This window comes from Suncus etruscus, chromosome 8, assembly GCF_024139225.1.
Source record: "Suncus etruscus isolate mSunEtr1 chromosome 8, mSunEtr1.pri.cur, whole genome shotgun sequence".
NCBI classification, from domain to species: Eukaryota; Metazoa; Chordata; class Mammalia; order Eulipotyphla; family Soricidae; genus Suncus; species Suncus etruscus.
In genome coordinates, this window is record NC_064855.1 from 39,896,606 (window position 1) to 39,914,475 (window position 17,870).

At 37.3% G+C, this 17,870-nt stretch overlaps 1 protein-coding gene across 2 annotated transcripts in view; it reads left to right on the forward strand.

Annotated features, from left to right (window-relative positions):
* ATP8A2 (ATPase phospholipid transporting 8A2) overlaps nt 1-17,870 on the forward strand; it is a 763,449-nt gene that overhangs the window by 121,509 nt on the left and 624,070 nt on the right. Inside the window, exons 3-6 of one of the 2 annotated variants that reach the window (XM_049778216.1) lie at nt 11,959-12,058; nt 12,640-12,738; nt 13,894-13,960; nt 14,353-14,393. In XM_049778216.1, coding sequence (XP_049634173.1) covers nt 11,959-12,058; nt 12,640-12,738; nt 13,894-13,960; nt 14,353-14,393 — 307 coding nt within the window. The remainder of the gene's footprint in view (nt 1-11,958; nt 12,059-12,639; nt 12,739-13,893; nt 13,961-14,352; nt 14,394-17,870) is intronic. The other variant, XM_049778217.1, reaches the window with a different exon arrangement.

Below are 17,870 nucleotides of genomic sequence, written 5' to 3' on the forward strand. Positions count from 1 at the left end.
TGGTCACTTATTGCCATTAACCCACTCCTGCTGGCCCCAGGTACTTGGCCAATTACCTGGTGTCTCTTGCCCATTGACAGAAGTTGAAGGATCCAAGGAGTCAATAGTCATGTCTTTGTTCTGTTGTCCCTAGAAGAAAGGACCTTATTATAGCTTTTCTGTTACACATGGAGGGAAGATATATTCTCCAAACTTATATATTGAAGATATATTCTTCAAACTTATTTGTTAATATTTTAAAATTATTTTTATCTACCTTTAAAAATTCTATCATATGATGATAGCATCATTTTTCTGTTTTGAAATTTTCAGATAATTTGCCTATGAATTTTGATTTACTTGTGTTTCACTATGCCATTCAACACATAGAATTTGCCACATTAGTAGCAATATGCCTTTTAGAAATATATGATTATTGGTTGTTCTGATGTTTAACTTAATTAGTAGTTTTTGATTCATATATGTATTGTCTGCTTTTGTTTATAAATTTAAGTATTTCTGAAAGTAGTAAAAGAATCCCTCAAAAATTTTTCCATTCAGCAGGGGCTACTTCACCTCTCCCTTTGATAATTTTCTCATTTAATTTTTATTATTCCTGCTTTATTGCCCTTTTCTCAGTTGCATTGATAAAACTAGTCCCAGGATTACTAAATACCTGTGGGAATGGGAGACATGGACATCAGTTTGGGCCATATTGACTCTATAGAGTCAGAATGAAGGGCTGACTGAATATTAGTTTTTATAGAGAGTTGAGGCTATAATTAGGTTATATGTATATATTGGGTATGAGGTTGGTGACTGAGGATGCTTGTAGCCAATCAATCCATGAGTAGGAAGAAAGTGATTCAGTTATTGAATTAAGGATAGAACCTCAGAGAAGCTTCTGATTTAAGGGTCTGTCAATGGAAACAAAGATCCTAGAAAAGGTGGAAAAAACTTCCCATGACAAGAAAAGAAGCTGTAGAGTGCAGGGATGACTCTTTAGGAAAAAATAACACTAGGTTTCAGATGAAGATCAAACTCTTCTGTTCTTTCCAGGTCAAAGGGATTTTTAGGTAACAGGAGCATGTGAAGCCAGATCAGAGAGGTTGGATGAGGGATGGGAAAGATGGACAGGGAGAATATTATTCTTGGGGGCTGGGTTTCTGCTCAGTAGTAGAGCATTTGCCTTGAGTGCATGAAGCCTGGGTTCAAATTCCAGTATCACAAAAATTTTAAAATGAAGTGAAGTCAAACAGTTGTCTTCTTGAGCATTAATTAGTGAAGAGAAATGGAGAAAGAAGAAAAGTTGAGAGGTATTTTTATTTTTGAAAGTGCCTTGTTAAAAAGAGTCCTGCTTGTTCATAGTTGAAAGTAAATAGAGAAGGAAGTGGGGAGAAGTGGTTCTGATACATGGTGGAGGGTCTAGGTTAAATGAGAGCTGTGCAGAAGAGGGGATATTTGCTCCATTTTGAATGCAAGGTGGGAAGACACAGCTGGTCACATGTTGTGGGTGGCAAGGCAAAGTCTATCTAAAACTTCAGTTTTACCCTATGATGTGCAGAGAGGCACAAGTGTTGGGTGGGCTTAGGTAGCTGAGGACTGATGATTGAGGCAGAGAACTGATCAGGCTCCAGATGCTGAGGTCAGAATAAAAGACAGAAAATACACACAATTGCTGTATAGCAAGAGCACATAGTTTTGCTTTTCTAAGTAGTATGCTTTTATTCTTTACTCCCTTGGAGAAAAAAGAATAAATCAACCAGTCTTTGTCTGCTGGCATCCCTATGTGGAGTAGATAAGATCTTTTTTAAGTAGGGCGTCTCTTTTTTTTTTTTTTTTTTTTTTTGTGGTTTTTGGGTCACACCCGGCAGTGCTCAGGGGTTATTCCTGGCTCCAGGCTCAGAAGTTGCTCCTGGCAGGCACGGGAGGACCATATATGGGACGCCGGGATTCGAACCGATGACCTCCTGCATGAGAGGCAAACGCCTTACCTCCATGCTATCTCTCCGGCCCCTAAGTAGGGCGTCTCTTGTGTGTGCAAGGTTCATGTACTTGGAAGAAAAAGGGTAGCTTTGGCCTTTTGTTGCCAATATTGGAATATTTATAAATATTTTAATAGGTTTTCAGGGAGCAAATGATACATAAATGGTATGAAAGCTTATTTGGCAGAGATGAATGTATAATTATATGATGAGGATGAAACTATAGGGATTATTACATAGCTTAGTCTGATTTGGTTTTGCAGGTCAGGGATTTTTGGAATCTGCTACTTTTAAGGAAAGCTTTGCCTTTCTGATAGCACAAGAGTTCATCTGTGTTGAAACTGAAAAAAAAAAAAGAACAAACTCTAAGGATAGAAGCTGATCTTAAGTTTTCTCACATTTTTCTCATTGTTTTAAAATCTTTTTAACTCTCCTTATTGATTCTTCCTCCAAATCCTTCACCTCTACTCCTTCTAGCAGTGAGTGTGACAGTGATTGTTCCTTTTGCTACAGGATGTCTGCTGACTCATACTGACATCAGTTCCACTGCCTTCTTCGAGTTCCATCACTGATGTCCTTGGTTTACAATCTTTCTTTCATAACATTCTCCTCTCAACCTGTTCTCTTTTCCTCGGAGTGGATTTATAGGCTCCCCACACTTCTCTTTCTCAGTTCTTGCCCACATCTAACATGCAGGCAAGACCACCTTCAGTTGATTTCTAAGGACCTTTGGAAAACAGATTCAGGGCAATATAACAAGAATAGGAAGTTCAGAATGTTCCAGCCACAAACCTCCTCTTCTATCTTAAAGAAAGTGGGGTTCATCTAACTATATTTTCCTGCTCCCATATTTGTTCAGGAAAGACCCAGATATGTCATCATTACCTAAGGATTGACTTAAGCTTAAGTTGTTCATAAGGAATTTGAAGCCCTTTAAGTCAAGGTATGATTGTCTCCTGGAAAAGTTGATAAAGACTGTTATTTACCTCATGCCTGAGTCTGTGAGGCAGAAATTAATCCAACCAGTCATGCTCCCCTGAGAACTATTTGAGATTAATCTCAACTCTATTGTTTGATTTCTTTAAAAATTACTTTCTATGTTGGAAGTGAGGATGTGGATGGACTTTTGTTGTTGTTTTTTAATATTTATTTAAACACCTTGATTATAAACATGATTGTGGTTAGGTTTCATCATGTAAAGAACATCCCCATCACCAGTGTCCCAAATCTCCCTCCTCCCCACCCCACCCCTGCCTGTACTCTAGACAGGATTTCTGTTTCCCTCATACATTCTCATTGTTAGGATAGTTCACAATGTAGTTATTTCTCTAACTAAACTCATCACTCTTTGCAGTGAGCCTCATGAGGTGAGCTGGAACTTCCAGCCTTCCTCTCTTTTATCTCTGAAAATTATTACTGCAAGAATGTCTTTCATTTTTCTTAAAACCCATAGATGAGTGAGACCACTTTGCGTCTTTCTCTCTCTCTTTCTCTGACGTATTTCACTCAGAACAATAGATTCCATGTACATCCATGTATAGGAAAATTTCATGACTTCATCTCTCCTGACAGCTGCATAATATTCCATTGTGTATATGTACCACAGTTTCTTTAGCCAAGGGCATCTTGGTTGTTTCCAGAGTCTTGCTATGGTAAATAGTGCTGCAATGAATATAGGTGTAAGGAAGGGATTTTTGTATTGTATTTTTGTGTTCCTAGGGTATATTCCTAAGAGAGGTATAGCTAGATCGTATGGGAACTTGATTTCCAGTTTTTGGAGGAATCTCCATATCACTTTCCATAAAGGTTGGACTAGACAGCATTCCCACCAGCAGTGGATAAGGATTCCTTTCTCTCCACATCTCTGCCAACACTGCTTGTTCTCATTCTTTGTGATGTGTGCCAATCTCTGTGGTGTGAGGTGGTACTTCATAGTAGTTTGATTTGCATCTCCCTGATGATTAGTGATGTGGAGCATTTTTTTCATGTGCCTTTTGGCCATTTGTATTTCCTCTTTATCAAAGTGTCCATTTATTCTCCCCATTTTTTGATGGAATTAGATGTTTTTTTTTTTCTTGTAAAGTTCTGTCAGTGCCCTGTATATTTTGGATATTAGCCTCTTATCTGATAAGTATTGGGTGAATAGTTTCTCCCAATCAGTGGGTGGCTCTTGTATCCTGGGCACTATTTCCTTTGAGGTGCAGAAGCTTCTGAGCTTAATATATTCCCATCTGTTAATCTCTGCTTTCTCTTGTTTGGAGAGTGCAGTTTCCTCCTTAAAGATGCCTTTATTCTCAATGTCATGTAGTGTTTTGGCTACGTGTTGTTTTGTTTTTCTTATGGTATCGGGTTTGATATTGAGGTCTTTAATCCATTTGGATTTTACCTTTGTACATGATGTTAGCTGGGGGTCTAAGTTCAATTTTTTGCAAATGGCTAGCCAATTGTGCCAACACCACTTGTTGAAGAGGCTTTCTTTGCTTCGTTTAGGATTCCTTGCTCCTTTATCAAAGATTAGGTGATTGTATGTCTGGGGAACATTCTCTGAGTATTCAAGCCTATTCCTCTGATCTGAGGGCCTGTCTTTATTCCAATACCATGCTGTTTTGATAACTATCCTTTTGTAGTAAAGTTTAAAGTTGGGGAACGTATTTCCTCCCATATTCTTTTCCACAGTGATTGCTTTATCTATTTGAGGGTGTTTATTGTTCAAAATGAATTTTAAAAGTGATTTCTTTGAAGAATGTCCCGGGTATCTTTAGAGGAATTGCATTAAATCTGTACAATACTTTGGGGAGATTGCCATTTTAATGATGTTAATTCTGCCAATCCATGAGCAGGGTATGCGTTTCCATTTCCGTGTGTCCTCTCTTATTTCTTGGAGCAGAGTTTTATAGTTTTCTTTGTATAGGTCCTTCACATATTTAGTCAAGTTGATTCCAAGATATTTGAGTTTGTGTGGCACTATTGTGAATGGGGTTGTTTTCTTAATGTCCATTTCTTCCTTATTACTATTGGTGTATAGAAAGGCCATTGATTTTTGTGTGTTAATTTTGTAGCCTGTCACCTTGCTATATGAGTCTATTGTTTCTAGAAGTTTTTTGGTAGAGTCTTTAGGATTTTCTAAGTAGAATATCATGTCATCTGCAAACAGTGAGAGCTTGACTTCTTCCTTTCCTATCTGGATTCCCTTGATATCTTTTCTTGCCTAATTGCCATGGCAAGCACTTCCAGTGCTATGTTGAACAGGAGTGGTGAGAGAGGACAGCCTTGTCTTCTGCCAGAATTTAGAGGAAAGGTTTTTAGTTTTTCTCCATTGAGGACAATATTTGCCACTGGCGTGTGGTAGATGGCCTTAACTATATTGAGAAAGGTTCCTTCCATTCCCATCTTGCTGAGAGTTTTGATCAAGAATGGGTGTTGGACTTTATCAAATGCTTTTTCTGCATCTATTGATATGATCATGTGATTTTTATTTTTCTTGTTCATGTTGTGTATTATGTTGATAGATTTACAGATGTTAAACCAGTGGATGAACTTTTGAAATAGACTATTTTATTAAGTTTTTTTTAAAGATAAATTCTAAAATTAATGATTTTCTCTAATTCAATAATTTTTGAAGAGGGTGGAGTTGGGATTGAAAGACTTTTTTTTTTTTTGTGGTTTTTGTGGTTTTTGGGTCACACCCGGCAGTGCTCAGGGGTTATTCCTGGCTCCATGCTCAGAAATTGCTCCTGGCAGGCACGGGGGACCATATGGGACGCTGGGATTCGAACGGATGACCTCCTGCATGAAAGGCAAACGCCTTACCTCCATGCTATCTCTCCAGCCCCTGAAAGACTTTTTAACAAATAAAATCAGTTTTATGAAAACTTTTTCTCAGATTTGCCCTAATTTCCCTGGATCTTACAATTCTTTGCCATTATTCATTTAAATGTTGGAAAACAGAATTTTTTTTTCTCTGCCTTATTTTAAAGCCTGCTTAAAATATAAAATGGAAGAATGTGTTTCTACTTCACATTAGTTATTATTTTTTTTTGTTTTTTGTTTTGGGGGGGCACACCCATTTGATGCTAAGGGGTTACTCGGCTAAGCGCTCAGAAATTGCCCCTGGCTTGGGGGGACCATATGGGACCCCGGGGCATCGAATTGCGGTCCTTTTTTGGCAAGCGCTTGCAACGCAGACACCTTACCTCTAGCACCACCTCATCAGCCCCACATTAGTTATTTTGACAGGAACAGTTTTTAATTAAGAAAAATTAAAAAAAATTAAAAGGTGAGTTTTTTTAAAGTAGGCCTCTACTTTCTTACCAAGAAAACGAGGAAGTTGTTACCTCTTATGAAGGAATTTTTGAAATCCAGATTCAGAAAAGGAAATACACACTTATAGACTGATCCACATCAAGACTGTTCTGGAAATAATATACTTTTAGTTCGTAGTGAGTATTATCTTATTACCAGTGAAATGGGAGTTGGTGATTATCTGATGATATAGTCAACATAGTGCACTCACTAAAATTCTACTTCTGAAAATAAGTTTGTTGTTATTAAAATAAACCAGAGATGGGGTTTTAGGAGACTCACTTTAGTGGATTAATGAATTTGTTGTAGACAGGCACCTGTCAAGTTAACCTTTGTATTCACATCTCATTTTGATTTAATAGGATTCTCTGCTATGTTCAGTCTTAGCTTTGTCATCAGTTCATTTGAGTTGATGCATTCATTGTTCCTTTTACATAAAAAAACACCTTGGGCATTGTTGATGTCTGACCCACTACTAAGAGTTAGGGATAGGACTGCAAGTAATATCAAGATGTAGGAATCTACCTCTATTTATGGAGTTGTGCATTTATCAGGTGATAGATCACCTTTCACTGTCACTGTCCACAGGAGTATCTTTTGTGTTATAAGGCCACTCCCTTTGAGGCTGGGCCTAGTGGGACTCAGGCTGTTATTGGCTCTGGTGCCCCATTCCACAATCATAGTTCAGGTGATCCAACTCAGGGCCTTGATCCTGAGAGACATATGCCTACCCCTTGAAAGATTACCTCTTCCAAGTGTGTGTGATAGCTACAAGCATGAAAGTAGATATCTATAGTGTGTAATAGGTCTTCACAGACCCAGCAACTTACTTTTTTTTTTCGTTGTTTGGCTCCACCTGGTGATACTCAGAGGTTACTCCTGGCTATGTGCTCTGAAATCCCTCCTGGCTTGGGGGACCGTATGGGACGCCGGGGAATCAAACCGCAGTCCGTGCTAGGCTAGTGTGGGCAAGTCATACACCTTACTGCTTGCGCTACCGCTCCATGACCACCCCCCCCCCCATCAACTTTCGTTGACCTCTGATGCAGGACTTCAGTACCAAAAAAGAAATGATGGAGACAAACACAATAACCATGTCTGCACTGGGACAGCTCCATACACTCACTCTGTTCTTGAAAGAGATATAAACTAAGCTTTGAAAAGTCATAGGTACACTGGCCATGGAGTTTAAAGTAGGCAATTTCAGGAGGACAGGTGGCCAATGCCCATGCCTGCTGCATCCATCATCCAGGATTGCCACTTTGCCTAGGTGCCTTCACCACTCTGTGATTTGCAGACCCCAATTGACCAAACTCCAATCATGCTGGTAATTGGGCAGAAATCTTTAGAACTTTTGTGGAGTGAGTACAGGAATCCTTCTTCTGCCTTCTTGTATTTCTGGGAGACCTGCAGCTGAAAATACACACTACAAAATCCACATTATCGGTAATGGTGCTTTGAATTCCTGGACAACTTTGTTTAATACTGTCATCCCTATAGGGACACACCAATTTAGATACCGTTGTGTAGTTAAAGTCATATATTGTTCAGAAATAAATGAAGTAACAGAAAGGTCAGTTAGCAACAAGAGCTTACTAAAACATCTGCAAATGACTTAATGACATCATTGAGGATACAATAGTATATACAAATTTTCTTGTTGATGCACTTTTTCTTATTCTTTTTTTAAAAAATAATTTTGCTCTCATTTATCTGGAAACAAATAGACTCCTGACAACTCTGTGCTACATGTTCTTTTTAATTTTTTTTAAATATGGAACGATTTACTAATTTTATTTAAGCACCATGATTACAAGCATGATTGTAGTTGGATTTCAGTCATAAACAGAACACCCCCCTTCACCAGTGCAACATTCCTACCACCAATGGCCCCCCTCCCTTCTTCCCAACCCCTGTTTGTATTCAAGATAGGCATTTTACTTCTCTCACTCATTAAGATTGTCATGATAGTTGTTAGTGTAGTTATTACATTAATGGCACTCACCATTCTTTGTGGTGAGCCTCATATTGTGAGCTGGTCCTTCCAGCCCTCATCTCCATTGTCTCTAATGTCCTTAATTTTTCTTAAAACACATATATGAATGATTCTATTCTGTGTCTATCTCTCTCCCTCTGACTTATTTCACTCAGTATAATAGATACCATGTACATCCACATATAGGAAATTTTCATGAATTCATCTCTCCTGATGGCTGCATAATATTCCATTGTGTATATGTACTGCAGTTTCTTTAGCCATTCATCTGTTGAAGGGCATCTTGGTTATTTCCAGAGTCTGACTATTATAATAGTGCTGCAATGAATATAGGTGTGAGGAAAGGATTTGGAATAGTATTTTTGTGTTCTTAGGGTATATCCCTAGGAGTGGTATAGATGGATCATATGGGAGCTCAATTTTCAGTTTTTTGAGGAATCTTTATATTGATTTCCAGAAAGGTTGGACTAGACAGTAATCCAACCAGCAATGAATGAAAGTTCCTTTCTCTACACATCCATGCCAGCACTGATTGTTCTTGTTCTTTGTAATGTGTGCCAGTCTCTGGCATGAGATGTTACCTCATTGTTGTTTTGATTTGCATCTCCCTAATGATTAGTAATGTGGAGCATTTTTTATATGCATTTTGGTCAAATTTATTTTTCCTTTGAGAAAGTGTATGTTCACTTCTTCCTATTTTTTGATGTGGTTAGATGTTTTTTTTTTCTTGTTGAGTTCTGTCAGTACCTTGTAAATCTTAGATATTAGCCCCTTATCTTATAGCTATTGGGTGAATAGTTTCTCCCATTCTGTGAGTGGCTTTTGTATCCTTGTCACTATTTCCTTTGAGGTACAGAAGCTTCTCAGGTTAATATAATCCAATCTGTTTATCTCTGTTTCGACTTGTTTGGAGAGTGCTGTTTCCTCCTTGAAGATGCCGATAGTTTCAATGTCATGGAGTGTTTTACCTACTTGTTGTTCTATATACCTTATGGTTTTGGGTCTTATAACAAGGTCTTTAATACACTTGAATTTGATCTTTGTGCATGGTGTTAGATAGAGGTCTGAGTTTGCTTTTTTATATGTGGTTGTCTAGTTGTCCCAGCACGACTTATTAAAGAGCTTTACTTGCTTCATTTTGCATTTCTTTCCCCTATATCAAAGATTAATTGACTGTATGTCTGGGGCACATTCTATGAATATTTAAGTCTATTCTATTGATAGGAGGGTCTGTTTTTATGGCAATACCATGCTGTTCTAATGACTATTGCTTTGTAATACAATTTAAATTTGGGGAAAGTGATGCATCCTATATTCCTTTTCCCAAGAGATCCCCTAGCTACTTGTGGGTGTTTATTGTTCCAGATGAAGTTCAGGAGTGTTTAATCCTTTTCTTTGAAGATTGTCATAGGTATCCTTAGAGGAATTGAATTAAATCTGTACAAAGCTTTAAGGAGCATTGGCATTTTAATGATCTTAATTCTCCCAATCCATGAACAAGTTATGTGTCTCCATTTTCTTGTGTCCTCTTTTTTTTCTTGAAGCAGGGTTTTGTAGTTTTCTTGTATAGATCCTTCACATCTGTAGATAAGTTTATTTTAAGGTATTTTATTTTGTAGGACACTAATGTGAATGGGTTTTTTTAATATCCATTTCTTCTCTATCATTTTATATAAGAAGGCCATTGAATTTTGTGTGTTATTTTTGTACCCTGCCACATTGCTATATGAATTTATTGTTTCTAGAAGCTATTTGGTATAGTCTTTACGGTTTTCTAAATATAGTATGTCATCTGCAAACAGTGAGAGCTTGACTTCTTTCTTTCCTATCTGGATGCTCTTGATATCTTTTTCTTGCCTAATTGCTATGGCAAGAACTTTCAGCACTATGTTGAATAAGAGTGGGGAGAAAGGGTAGCCTTGTCTTGTACCAGATTTTAGAGGAAAGACTTTTAGTTTATCTCCACTGAGAATAATATTTTCCATTGTCTTGTGGTAGGTGGCCTTGACTATACTGAGAAAACTTTCTTTCATTCCCATGTTGATTAGAGTTTATTTTAGGAGAGTGCCATTCCCCCCCCCCCCCCAGGTGACACTCAGGGGTTACTCCTGGCTAAGTACTCAGAATCGCTTCTAGGGATTGAACAGTGGTCCTGTCTAGGTCAGCTGTGTTCAAGGCAAATGCCCTACCACTATGCCATTGTTCCTGCCCAGAGAGTTTTTATTTAATCAAGAACGTGTGTTGGACCTTACTGAATGCTTTCTCTGCATCTATTGATATGATCATGTGGTTTTTATTTTTGTTGATATGGTGTATTATGTAGATTGATTTACATATGTTAAACCTTCCTTGCATTTCTGGAATGAATCCTACTTGGTCGTATTAAATTATGGGATAAAAATTTTACCTTTCTTGTGTGCTTTCTGACTATCTTGCTCTTGATTTCAAAATTTTTGTGTTTGAATATGTGCTCTCTTTGTGATCCTTTGAAAAACATTCATTTATGCTTATTTTTTTCAGATCATATAATCCCTGGACAGTGGGCATAGCTCTCTGAATACACTATGTAAAATCAAATCAGCACATGAATACAAGCATTAAAGACAGAAAATAAAAGTTATAAGATTTTTCTTCTAAGCTATGTCCTGTAAACTTTTATTAAACGGCCTGCATAGCAGTTTTCTTGTTCATAATTAAATTTTATTTTTATTGACATAATATTGTAGCATACGTAGCATAATATAGTTTTGGTTTGAATCATTAAAAATTAACTTCTGTATATGCCACATTGTTCTCAATATATTAAAAGTTCAATTCTTTATAATATCTACCATTTCCTACCTGCTTCTTTTTTGGTACCCTGGTGATTTTAAATTTTTGTGTTAAAATTTTTAAATTTATTTTCATTTTATTTAATCATTTATCTGTTTATTCATTTTCTCTATATAAAATAATACTATGTTTATCTTTCTACATTTGACTTATAGCTCTAAGCTGAATTTATTCATGTAGTTGAAAATGGCAGGATTTTACTTTCCTTGGGAATGTGTGGCTAGGAATTGAGCCCCAGGAAAGTACATGGTCTACAACCGAGATACATACATTGTTGGCCCTATATCTTTAAAATAAATTATAAATAAATAATATTTATTTATTTTTGCTTTGGGACCACACCTGTCAGTGCTCAGGCTCAGGGATTACTCTAGGCTCTGCATTAAGAAATTATATCAGGCAGGCTCTGGAGATTATATGGGATGGCAGGGATCAAATCCAGGTCAGCTATATGCAAAACAAATGCCCTAGATATTGTGCTATCACTTTGGGCCCTAGATATAATTTTTCTTAGTTCATAGTACTGCATTCACTATCTTTACTCAATGATCTATTCATGTGTATTTAGGTTGTCTCTCACTCCTGGTTATTGTGAGGCATGCTGTTATGAACACAGAAGTGGTATATGCTTTTGTGCTTTCAGGTCATGATACCTTGATCATGTGAAATTATAGTTTGTAATATTTTGAAGAATATCTATGATGCTTTACATTTGCTATGCCTAAACCAGCACTGTACAGGGCTCCTTTCTTGTTCATGAAATCAGTTATAAATTTTTTTTTATAAAATTTTTAAAATTTTGGTTTACTCGTGCTTTAGACCTCATATCTAGAACTGATAGTATTATTTTTTTTATATTTACAGTACAGCCAAGTATAGTGTGTTGACATTTCTACCTCGATTCTTGTATGAGCAGATTAGAAGAGCTGCGAATGCCTTCTTCCTCTTCATTGCCTTATTACAGGTAACTTTTTAATATAAGATTATAATTCTTAATTATGTGCACATGAGAATTTTCTAAAACAATCACTGAATTGGAAAAATGTTATAATACATGAATAAAATTTGCTTTTTCTATTTAATCAACAGACTTATTTGGGTATTAAGAATAATCTGTTGCTAAAATCAGCATTGAAAAAAAGGCTTGAGGGCCACAATTTTGACACTTTTTATTCTAAAAACATAGAAGTGTTGGATAATGAGAAACTAGGGGCCGGAGAGATAGCACAGTGGCGTTTGCCTTGCAAGCAGCCTACCCAGGACCTAAGGTGGTTGGTTCGAATCCTGGCGTTTCATATGGTACCCCCGTGCCTGCCAGGAGCAGTTTCTGAGCAGATAGCCAGGAGTAATCCCTGAGCGCCGCTGGGTGTGGCCCAAAAACCAAAAAAAAAAAAAAAAAGAATTAGAAACTATAGAAGTCATAGGTATTTTAAAAATAAGTATTAATTTTGTGCAGCAGTAATGAATTGAACTGTAAAGAGTAAGTGAAAAAACACTCTTTTTGTAGGGAAATTTAACTTGCCAACTTCTCTTGGTCTCTTGCAGCAAATTCCAGATGTATCTCCAACGGGAAGATATACCACCCTGGTGCCATTGATCATTATTTTAACAATTGCTGGCATCAAAGAGATAATAGAAGATTATGTAAGATTTTGCTTTCATACATTGTATTTGAATATATCTTATGATTTGGTTTCTTACTTTGGGTTTCTTGCAGAAAATTTTTTTTTTTTTTTTACAAAAAATAGTTTCATAGATAACTGATGTCTCAAGATTCATAGTGTTATTCTGGGTAAGGGAATGTGTACAAATAATATTTTAAATTCCTATTTAGAGACACATAAATAAAACTATTTTTTCAGTCTTTGTTCTTATTCAGAGGTGTTGCTCCAGGAATTTCAGGTTATGTAGAGTTGGGTGAATGAGTTGACATAGTGGTGGCTATGGGACATGGGTGTGACTGGTGGGGCTTCTGGAACTGTGGAGGGGTAGTGGAGTCTGCTCCCTATTCTAAGAAGTTCTCAGAGTTTTTAGCCCCCAAGCCAGTGTACCTGGAGTTTTGTTGGTTTGGTGTCTCTGTAGAAATTAATCGTGAAGGGGTTGGAGCGAAAGCATAGTGGTAGGGCATTTGCCTTGCACGCAGCTGATCCAGGATGGACCTTGGTTTGATCCCTGGCGTCCCATATGGTCCCCCAAGTCAGGAGCGATTTCTGAGCACATGGCCAGGGTAACCCATGAGCATCACTGAATGTGGCCCAAAAAACCAAAAGGAAAAAGAAAAAGGAAATTAATTGTGAAGCAGTGAAGTTGGATTGTTGCATGGCGGTGATTGTTGAATGTGGGTCCAACTGACAGGGCTTTATCGGGAAGAGTAGGTTTACATCCTATCCAGAGTGTGCACCAGGGTTTCATCAGTGAGACTGGTGTATCCACAAATGCTAGTGGCTTGACTTGCATCTCTTTGGAGAATAAAATGAGTCTATAAAGTTGGCTGATGAATTGACATGTCAGTGACTATTTTATTGAGTAGCACTGACCATTGAACAAAATTTATAGCTGGTTCTGCTGTTGATGTTTAGTTTTTTTCTCTTCCACTTTTTTTTATCTTCCCATTTTTGGGCGGGCCACACTAAAGATGCTCAGGAGTTACTTTTGACTCTGCAGTCAGAAATTACTCCTGGCAGGCTCAGGGGACCAACTGGAATGCCAGATAGAACCCAGGTCTGTTGTGTGCAAGGCAAATACCCTACCCCTTGTGTATCACTCCAGCCATTAATTAGGAACTTTTTAATCTAACAGCTATTTTCCTTTTTGTCACAGAAGAGACATAAGGCAGACAATGGAGTTAATAAAAAGAAAACAATAGGTAAGAAACCCGGATTGCTAGTTTTTCTACTATGAAACTTAAGAATAAGGTTTGCATAAAGGAGTTTTAATAAGTAGCTAATGATTTGAGAAATTTGTGGAAGTATCCTTAAAATAGTTAGAATATATAGCAAGATAATAAATTCAACAACATTTGAGCCCTTGGATTTGAACATAATTTTTATATTTCAGAATTTTAGAACTTTTGAAAACAAACATTTTATATTCATAAAAAGTTAAAGCATGCATATACTTGCTAAGCAATTAGTTCTAATTAAACCCAATTGTATTTGCTTTTTAGAGTTTTCAGAGTGCTGGTATAGGGAAATTGATTTATTTTGTTTATTAACAATGTTAACCAATACATTGTTTTTCCCCACTTTTTTTTTTTAGTGTTAAGAAATGGTATGTGGCAGACCATTATGTGGAAAGAGGTAAAAACTAATTTAAATAAAAACCAAAACATAGTGGTTTGTTAACTTGAAATTGATTATTAATATAAATTTAGTAAATACAAATGTAGAATATAAATGTGGTATAAAATTTGTGTTGAAAGATATAGATTTTATATAGATTTATATATTTTTTACATAGATTTCTTTGAGTTTTGGCATTTTGGAATTTCCCCACAAGGTTTACTTAGAAATTATGTTTGCTTTTCTGTTTTTCTATCTTCCAGTACACAGTGGTCAAATTTGTTGCTCTTACTGAGTTTTTTGTTTTTGTTTTTGGGCCACATTTGCCAGCTCTCAGGAGTTACTCCTGGCTCTGCACTCAGAAATTGCTCCTGACAGGCTCTGGGGACCATATGGGATCCTGGGGATTGAATCCAGGTCTGTCTTCAGTCAGCTGTGTACAAGGCAAATGCCCTACCTTTGTGCTATGGCTCTGGTTCTTACTGTTTCTGAAACTCCCAAACATTTTCTAATTTCTCAGTACACTGATAGAAACATATCACCTTGCCTTCTGTGGTTTTCTTGAGCTTTTAAATAGTTTGAGATTCTCAGTTCTATGTTTTGGTGGAGACAGTTTTGGGCTCATAATGATCTTTTTAAGTGCGAAGTGCTGGATCTGGGTGGGAAATGCCTGTTTCGATTCTGAAACAGGACTTGTTGAGCATTCTGCTTGTTACTCTACACTGGCTGGAAGGATTTGCCACCCATTACTTGAAGAGAGTGTTTTGGAGGATTGAGAAAATGCTATGTTTTTTGTTTGTTTGTTTTGTGTTTGGGCCACACTGGGTGATGCTAAGGAATTACTCCTGGATATGCACTCAGAAATTGCTCCTGGCTTGGGGACTACATGGGACACCGGGGGATCGAACCACGGTCCATCCTGGGTCAGCTGCATGCAAGGCACATGCCCTACCACCGTGCCATCGCTCCGGCCCCAAGCTATGGGTATTTTTTATTTGCATGCTTGTTTGTTTTGTTTTGCCCTTTTGGGCCACTCCTGTTAGTACTCTACTACTCTTGGCTCTGTACTCAGTGATTACTCCTGGTGAAAAATCTCCTACCTGATATATTGTCATAGCTCTAGTCCTACTCTGGATTTTCCATTGTTGGTAATGATAGCTTTGCAAGCACATTTCAGGAAGGAAGAAGGAGCCTACCTGAATAGCTTAATGATGCAGCTTATAGAATTAGAAAGTGCCAAACAAAAGGACCCAAAAATAGGGAGACAGAAGAAAATAACAAAGCTGAGAGCAGAAATCAATGAAGCGGAAACTCAAAAAACAATTCGAAAGATCAACGAAAGCAGAAGTTGATTCTTTGAAAAAATAAACAAGGTTGATAGACCACTAGCAAAACTCACAAAGAAAGAGAGAAACTTGATAACTCGTATTAGGAATGAAAAAAGGAGAGATCACTACTGATATGGCAGAGATTCAAAGGGTAATCAGAAACTACTTTGAGAAACCTATGCCACTAAAAATGAGAACCTGGAAGAAATGGATAAATTCTTGGACTCTTATAATCTTTCATGGTTGAATGAAGAGGATGTAGCATATCTAAACAACCCCAACACTATGGATGAAATTAAAACGGTAATCAAATGTCTGCCTAAAAATAAAAGCCCAGGCCCAGGTGGATTTACTAATGAATTCTTTCAAACTTTCCAAGACTCTTTCATGAAATCGAAAAAATGGGAACACTTCCAAATAGCTTTTATGAAGCCAACATCACCTTGATATCTAAACCAAACAGAGATGCTACAAAAAAAGAAAATTACAGACCAATATTGCTGATGAATGCAGATGCAAAGATCCTCAACAAAATCCTGGCAAATAGGATTCAATGCCTCATTAAGAAGATCATCCACAATGATCAAGTAGGTTTCATCCCAGGAATGCAAGGATAGTTTAACATCTGTAAATCTATCAACATAATACACAACATCAATAACAAGAAAAATAAAAACCACATGATCATATCAATAGATGCAGAGAAAGCATTTGATAAGGTCCAACACCCATTCTTGATCAAAACTCTCAGCAAGATGGGAATGGAAGGAACCTTTCTCAATATAGTTAAGGCCATCTACCACAAGCCAGTGGCAAGTATTGTCCTCAATGGAGAAAAACTAAAAGCCTTCCCTCTAAATTCTGGCACAAGACAAGGCTGTCCTCTCTCACCACTCCTATTCAGCACAGCACTGGAAGTCCTTGCTATAGCGATCAAGCAAGAAAAAGATGTCAAGGGAATCCAGATAGGAAAGGAAGAAGTCAAGCTCTTACTGTTTGCCGATGACATGATACTCTACTTAAAAAACTCTAAAGACTCTACCAAAAAGCTTCTAGAAACAATAGACTCATATAGCAAGGTGGCAAGCTACAAAATTAACACACAAAAATCAATGGCCTTTCTATAGACCAATAATATGGGGAAGAAATGGACATTAAGAAAACAACCCCATTCATATTAGTGCCACACAAACTCAAATATCTTGGAGTCAACTTGACTAAAGATGTGAAGGACCTATACAAAGAAAATTATAAAACTCTGCTCCAAGAAATAAGAGAGGACACGTGGAAATGGAAACACATACCCCCTGCTCATGGATTGGCAGGATTAACATCATTAAAATGGCAATACTCCCCAAAGCATTGTACAGATTTAATGCGATCCCACTAAAGATACCCATGACATTATTCAAAGAAGTGGATCGGGCACTTTTGAAATTCATTTGGAACAATAAACATCCTCAAATAGCCAAAGCAATTATTGGGAAAAAGAATATGGGAGGCATTATGTTCCCCAACTTTAAACTGTATTACAAAGCAATAGTTATCAAAACAGCATGGTACTGGAATAAAGACAGACCCTCAGATCAGTGGAATAGACTTGAGTACTTAGAGAATGCTCCCCAGGCATACAATCATCTAATCTTTGATAAAGGAGCAAGAAGTCCTAAATGGAGCAAAGAAAGCCTCTTCAACAAGTGGTGTTGGCACAACTGGCTAGCCACTTTCAAAAGAGTGAACTTAGACCCCCAGCTAACATCATGAATGAAGGTAAAATTTAAATGGATTAAAGACCTTGATATCAGACCTGAAACCATAAGGTATATAGAACAATATGTAGATATAACACTTTATGACATTGAAACTAAAGGCATCTTCAAGGAGGAAACTGCACTCTCCAAGCAAGTGAAAGCAGAGATTAATAGATGGAAATATATTAAACTGAGATGCTTCTGCACCTCGAAGGAAATAGTGCCCAGGATACAAGAGCCACCCACTGATTGGGAGAAACTATTCACCCAATACCCATCAGATAAGGGGCTAATATCCAAAATATATAGGGCACTGACAGAACTCTACAAAAAAGACATCTAATTCCATCAAAAAATGGGGAGAATAAATGGACAGACACTTTGATAAAGAAGAAATACAAATGGCCAAAAGGTAC